The 6,966-nt window shown below is 52.9% G+C and overlaps 1 protein-coding gene across 1 annotated transcript; it reads left to right on the top strand.

Moving 5' to 3' along the window:
* Positions 1-1,057: 1,057 nt before the first annotated feature.
* LOC102464025 (uncharacterized) lies at positions 1,058-6,674 on the top strand. The gene is made up of 4 exons (XM_089770755.1): positions 1,058-1,958; positions 2,858-2,984; positions 3,592-3,705; positions 4,018-6,674. Exons 1-4 carry the CDS (start codon positions 1,653-1,655, stop codon positions 5,967-5,969), a joined length of 2,499 nt encoding a protein of 832 aa, XP_089626881.1. The 5' UTR covers positions 1,058-1,652; the 3' UTR covers positions 5,970-6,674.
* Positions 6,675-6,966: the final 292 nt, after the last annotated feature.

Below are 6,966 nucleotides of genomic sequence, written 5' to 3'. Positions count from 1 at the left end.
CACTGGCATGATTTTCCAAAAATGCTTTAAACGGAAAAGTTTTTCGTTAAAAGCATTTTCAGAAAAATCGCGTCTAGATTGGCAGGATGCTTTTCCGTAAAAGCACTTTTTGCGGAAAAGCGTCCGTGGCCAATCTAGACGCGGTTTTCCGCAAAAAAGCCCCCATCGCCATTTTCGCGATCGAGGCTTTTTGGCGGAAAACAGTACTGTGCTGTCTACACTGGCCCTTTTGCGCAAAAGTCTTTCGGAAAAAGACTTTTGCCCGAACGGGAGCAGCATAGTATTTCCGGAAAAGCACTGATGATTTTACATGAGATCGTCAGTGCTTTTCCGGCAATTCAAGCGGCCAGTGTAGACAGCTGGCAAGTTTTCCCGCAAAATCATGATTTTGCGGAAAAACTTGCCAGTCTAGATACAGCCAGCATGTCCATTTTCCTTTCCATTTACAACAACAAACCTCAAACATGACCACCTTTAGGGACCTGAGCAATGCCCAGGGACTTCTGCTAGTCTGCTGTACATTTCAGCGACTTTTCTCTGTCCCTCTATCCCCTCAAGAACACCTCTTTAAACGGTAAAAGCCAGGACCACCACATTGGATACCTGGCTCCCCCTTAGGACGTAAGGTTTGGAGGTGCCAGGAAAACGGGCTGAGCCGGAACTGGGATTGGGTCTCATGAAACCCCACGGGAAAAAGAGAAGCACAGGGCAGAATAAAGGGCTGGTGGGAGACAGGGGGACCCCCACCACAGCACAGGTCTGACCGGCAGCACCACCAGGGCCAGGCCCAAGGGCTGGGTGTGAGGAAATGGCTCTTATATCCCAGAGATGCTGTTTGTACTTCGGTTTCCCCCCATTTCTCCATTAGCTGTTTCATACTTTGGACTGAATCTGAGCTGGGGGATGGCACAGAAGGAGCCGGTGGGGACATCTTAGCCCCTGTCCCAGTGACCTCCGCAAGCCTGTGGGTGAATCCTGGGCCCAGTCTTCTCCCCTCTGAGGCCCCCACAACAGACTCAGGCCCAGCAAGGCAAAGCTCAAGGAGGCGGGTGTCTCGCTAGGACCCAGCAGCAGCAGCAGCAGCAGCAGGCGCGGGGGGAGCGATCGCTGGCTCCGGCCCGGCCGCAGGAAGCGACTCGCCGCCGCTGCTCGCGGGGACTCTGGGGCCAGGCTCCGGGCCGGATCCCCGAGCCCCGGCGGGGGCTGCTGCGGGGCCCCGGAGCCCGGGCTGCAGCCGGGAGGGGGAATCTCCGGCCGGGCCAGTCCCGCTGCTCCCTCCCCAGGAGCCTCTCCCCGGGCAGCGCCCCCAGCCCGGCCCGGCCCAGCCCCTGCCCCAGGGCGGGCAGCGCTTGGGGGGCAGGTAAGAGAGACCCCCCGGGAGCGGCGCCCCGGTGCCCCCGGGCTGCAGGGGGAGGGGTTGGCCCCGGGCTGCTCCCGGCGGAGCTGGCTGCGAGTCCCCGCCCGGGCCCGGGGCAGTTGCCGCCCGCCCCCAACTTGGGCCGAGAGGGGGAGGAAAGGGCAGGGCAGTAACTGGGTGCGGAGCCAGCTTGTGATGACAATTCATGGTGTTGTTTTTAAAGGAGGCATTGAGGGTTCAATGGGTGGGTTTTTTAAAGTGAAAACGGATTTAAATGTGAAAAGTCCGATTTTTCATGTTTTTTTTCTTACAAAAATCACCCTTTTTAATCCAGCCTGGTTCTGATGGGTGGGGCCGGGCCGGGGGGGTAACAAGCTCACTGGGTTTCTTCCCACAGGGCAGAGCCAGAGAGTCCCAGCGCGTGTCTGCGGGGACAGGGCCTGGGGAGACTCTGGGGGCGACAGGGACTCGGGCCCCTTCTGGCACCTCCCCCATCGACCCTCTCGCCCGACCCGCCGAGGAGACACGTCGAGAGTTCGCTCCAGAGCGCCCGTCTGCCAGGGGCCGGGGCCGGGCAATGGCCGGGATGGAGCCTGCTCAGGTAGGGGGTTAAGGGGGCTGCTGGGCGGGGGAGGGAGGAGACAGGGTGGGATGAAGCTGCTGAGTTTCTGAGCAGGCCGATGGGCAGGGTGTGACCGCGCCCCCATTTCTAACCCAGGCCCCAGCCCCCCTGGGCAGGGCTGTGAAAATGGCCCAGACTCCCAACGCTGGGACCTGAGCCCCCAGCCAGAGGTTGCTGGGAAACACAAAGGGAAGCTGCCGGGATTCCTGTCCCTGCCTGTGGCTCAGAGCTCGGCTTCCGCGTCAGCCTCTGGCTAGTACAGGACTGGGGAAGATGCAGCTGGATCCAGCCCGCCTAACTGTTCCTATCTTGCTGTCCGTGCCACCGAATGTCCTGGCAGCAGAATCCTTTTTAAATGGGTCACGGCTCCCAGTTGCGCTGCGACCCTGGCAGGGGCCGGAGTTGTGAGTCCTTTAAACAGCTACAGCAACCCCGGGTATCTGCCAGGCAGTGTGGGACCAGCACAGCCTGGAGCCGGGAGCTCTTTGCTCTGTTTTTTATTGAAAGCTTCCCACCTCAGTCTGGTGGGAGGCTAGTCTCCAGACCTGCCCCCTGCATTCCAGCCTCCGGCCGTTCCAAGGGAGAAGTGGAGCCAGCCTATGACCATATGCCAAAATTTATTATGTGGACCTCCCCTGCGAAAATTATTACCCACCCCTAGTCTAGTAGGTGTGTGGTCAGTGCAAAGGCCCTGCCCTTCTTCGTCAGCTGAGGGGGAGGAGGATCTCTCTGCCCATCCCCTGAAGTCTCCTGGCTGCTCTAAACAGGCTGGGGATGGGATTCTATTTCTCCCGCCCTCTCAAAGTTATTTTTCCCCGTAACGACTGGGATGGTGGCTGGGGCCGCAGGCAGTGGGTGAGGGTCTCTTGTTGTTGCAGATGCGGGTGACCTTCGAGGAGGTGGCTGTGTATTTCACCCAGGGGCAGGGGGCGCTGCTGGGACCCGCTCAGAGAGCCCTCTACAGGGACGTCATGCAGGAGAACTACGAGGCGGTGACCTCGCTGGGTAAGGGCGTCCTGGCCCCTCGGGGATTAGGAGCCGTGGGATCTGCGTGTCCGACACGGGTCAGGTTCTTCCCTGCTCAGGTGGCCTGGACAGGGCACAGCCGCCAGGGGAGAGCGATTTGCATCTCCCCATCCTGTGTAGTGAGACCAGGATGTCAAACCCTAATGCACGTGCTAAATCATCCCCACCCGGCCCCTCTAGATTTCAAGGCGGAGGGGCCATGTATCCCCCTGTCTGTGTTGTTCCTCACTCGCACCCAGAATCCCTGTTCCCCTCCCTCCTTGGGACGAGCTCCAGCCATGGAGAGGGCTCTGGGCTCTGCAGGTTTAGAAATAGGCAGGAGTGTAACTGCAGAGCTGTGAGTGTCAGCAAGGGCCCCAGACTGCCCAGATCCTGGGAACTCCTAGTGAGGGCGTCACAATTCCTCTCACCTCCCCACACGTCTGCCTCTTCCCAGGGGGCTCAGTGACCATGTTCCCGTCCTCTGGGATTGCACATTCCCCAGCAGAGCCCGGGGACAGGTTCCACTCACGGAATGTCCCTTGGGACAGACGCTCTCCCCACCCTCCCTGCACCCTGATCTGCTCTGATTTCACCCCCTGCGCAGGGTTTCCTGTTCCCAAACCTGAGCTGATCGCCCGGCTGGAACGAGGGGAAGAGCTCTGGGAGCCCGACCTCCAGGCCGGGGAGGAAAGAGAGATCCTCAGAGGCACCCGCACAGGTGAGGATTGACAGAAACCAGTTGGGGAATGAAGGGGAAAAAAATGAGAATTCCAAAAACAAGAGATCAGGGATTGCCCTTGGATCTTCCTCCTCCCATGCAGGGGAGGGTGTAGTCAGTCGATATTACTCACGGTTTTCCACCAGTCCTATTACCTGCAGGAGTTTCCTTCCCTGTGAGTGTCTGTGTGGGAAGCAGAGGGACAATCCAAATATTCGGTCCATGCAATTTCAGTTTATTGAGATTTTCCTTGGTGCTGCTCCTCTTTCTCCCAACTCAGTGACTCCTGCCTGGATTTTCTCCCTCTCCCAGCAGGTGATGAGACGAGTGAGAATGAAGAAGGGAATCGACAGCAGGAAGTTCCGGGGGAAATGGAACCGCAGGCGACCTTTGTGGGAAGAGCTGAAGGGAATGTTTCCCAGTGCTTGGAACAGGGAGAAGCCTGGGGAAATTGGCCCAGGCCGGAGAGGCTGCTGGGAAATAACCCAAGTGAGCAAATGGATGAATCTGTTAAATGTGAGGAAGGACACAAGCATCCCACATTCCAGCAGACAAACTCAATGGAAAAGAAACACCATAAATGGCTCGTTTATGGGAACAGATTGATTCTGAGCCCAGAGCTTATGACCATTCAGACAGTAGCTACTGGAGAGAAACCCCTTGAATGCTTGGACCGCGGGGAAAGCATCAGTAACTGCTCCGATCTTAATGCTCACGGGAGAAGCCAAATGGGAGAGAGAGGCTCTCAGTGCCTTGAGGGAGGGAACTGTATGAATTGGAAGTCAGCACTGATGACACATGAGACAAGCCACACAGGAGAGAGACCCTATAAAGGCTTAGACTTTGCAACAAGTTTCATTTGTAGATCAGATCTTATTAGTAATCAGCCAGTCCACACAGGAGAGAGATCCCATAAATGCTTAGACTGTGGAAAAAGTTTCATACAGAGGTCAGGCCTCATTAGACATCAGGCCATCCACACAGGAGTCAGACCCTATAAATGTTTAGAGTGTGGGAAAAGTTTCATATGGAGGTCAGCTCTTGTTGCACATGAGAAAATCCACTCAGGAGACAGACCTCATAAATGTTTGGACTGTGGGAAAACTTTTACAAGGAAGTCTTCCCTTGTATCGCATCAAGCAGTTCACACAGGAGAGAGACCCCATAAGTGCTTAGACTGTGAGAAAAGTTTCATACAGAGGTCTGACCTCATGAAACATCAGACAGTCCACACAGGAGTCAGACCCCATAAGTGTTTAGAGTGTGGAAAAAGTTTCACAAGGAAGTCAGCCCTTGTTCAACATGAGAAAATCCACACAGGAGACAGACCCCACAAGTGCTTAGACTGTGGAAAAAGTTTCAAAAGAAAGTCAGTCCTTGTTCAACATCAGAAAATCCACACTGGAGAGAGATCCCATAAGTGCTTAGACTGTGGGAAAAGTTTCATACGGAGATCAGATCTTATTAAACATCAGGCAGTCCACTCAGGGGAGAGATCCCATAAATGCTTAGACTGTGAGAAAAGTTTCATACGGAGTTCAGATCTTATGAAACATCAGGCAGTCCACTCAGGAGACAGACCCCATACGTGCTTAGACTGTGGAAAAAGTTTCAAGAGGAGGTCAGCTCTTGTTTCACATCAGGCAGTCCACACAGGGGAGGAGAAACCCCATAAGTGCTTAGACTGTGGAAAAAGTTTCATATGGAGGTCAGCCCTTGTGTCACATCATAAAATGCACACAGAAGAGAAACCCCATAAGTGCTTAGACTGTGGAAAAAGTTTCAAAAGGAGGTCAGCCCTGGTTTCGCATCAGGCCGTCCACACCGGAGAGAGACCCCATAAGTGCTTGGTCTGTGGAAAAAGTTTCGCACGTAGATTCAACCTTGTTTTTCATCAAGTAGTGCACACAGGAGAGAGACAGCATAAATGCTTAGTTTGTGCAAAACGTTTCACATGGAGATCGGTCCTTGTTAAACATCAGGCGGTGCACACAGCAGAGAGACCCCACAAGTGCTCAGACTGTGGAAAACGTTTTATGTTGCGCTCAGCCCTCCTTCATCATCAGGCAGTCCACACAGGAGAGAGACCCCATCAGTGCTTAGTCTGTGGGAAAAGATTCATATGGAGGTCATCCCTTGTTAAACATCAGGCCGTCCACACAGGAGAGAGACCCCATAAATGTCTGGAATGTGGAGAAAGTTTCACACAGAGGTCAATCCTTATTACTCACCAGGGAGTCCACACTGGAAAAAGACCACCATAAGTGCTTGGACGGTGGAAAGGTTTTCATATGGATGACAGAGCTACATAAACATCAAGCACTCCACACATAACGGATACTGCATAAGTTTTGGATTTAGGGAAAAGTTTTACACAAAGATTAAATCTGATCACACATCAGGGGTTCCACATAGAAGAGAGACCCCATGAGCAATTGGACTGTGAGGAAAATGTCATATGGAGGTCAAGTGCCCATCATAAGCATCAGGGAATCCATACACAAGAGAAACCCCATTCGTGCTTGGACTGTGGGAAAAGTCTTATCTCGTTAAATATCAGTCAGTCCACATTGGCGTTTCACCCTATGGGTGCTTGGGCTGTGGGAAAGGTTTCAGAAACAGGTCAGCACTTCTCAGCTGTCCACACTGGAGAAAGACCCTGTCCATACTGGAGAAGGACCCTGTAAGTGATGAAAATGTGGGAAATTTTAGAAAGCGATCAGTGTTTTGTGTTTATATCAGAGAAGTCACACAAGTTTGAGACTCCCTAAGTGCCTGGACTGTGAGAAAAGTTCACGGAGAGATCATGTATTCTGTAACACATCAGGAAATCCGCACGTCATAAGTATTTGGAGTGTAAGAAAAGTTACAAAACCAGATCAGCCCTTGTTTTACCTCAGAGAATCCATACTTGGGAGAGACCCCATAAATGCTTGGACCGTGGCAAAAGTTGCTTACAGAGATCACATGTCATTAAAAATGGGGGAATTCGCACAGGATCTCAGCTTTTGTGACTTGGGGTCAAAAACGGTTGAGAAACTTGGAGGTTAATTGACTCAGATTCAACCTTTAGAGACATGTTAGAGAAGTGTGTGTTTGGAGCCATTGCATGCAAGGTAGATTAGAACTTTGAAGTTATAAACTCAGATTGTTAAAAAATTGGAAGAAGATAGTAGTGCTGTTGATTAATTGCAGTTTAATGGCGGGATTAACTCCAAAAACTGATCGTAGTTAGAAAACTCAATGAATCGCATTGTTATA

The sequence above is a fragment of the Pelodiscus sinensis genome, chromosome 19, assembly GCF_052426305.1.
Source record: "Pelodiscus sinensis isolate ZL-2025 chromosome 19, ASM5242630v1, whole genome shotgun sequence".
Lineage (NCBI taxonomy): Eukaryota > Metazoa > Chordata > Testudines > Trionychidae > Pelodiscus > Pelodiscus sinensis.
Note: the sequence above shows the minus strand (reverse complement) of the source record. Positions and strands in the feature narration are given on the sequence as shown.

What these genes read in the sequence shown, in the direction of transcription:
- LOC102464025 (XM_089770755.1), top strand. Translation starts at nt 1,653, where the DNA reads ATGTTTTTTTTCTTACAAAAATCACCCTTTTTAATCCAGCCTGGTTCT. An exon ending in CCGGGATGGAGCCTGCTCAG is followed by an intron (nt 1,959 to 2,857) that starts GTAGGGGGTTAA and finishes TTGTTGTTGCAG; the next exon opens with ATGCGGGTGACCTTCGAGGA. An exon ending in CCTCAGAGGCACCCGCACAG is followed by an intron (nt 3,706 to 4,017) that starts GTGAGGATTGAC and finishes TCCCTCTCCCAG; the next exon opens with CAGGTGATGAGACGAGTGAG.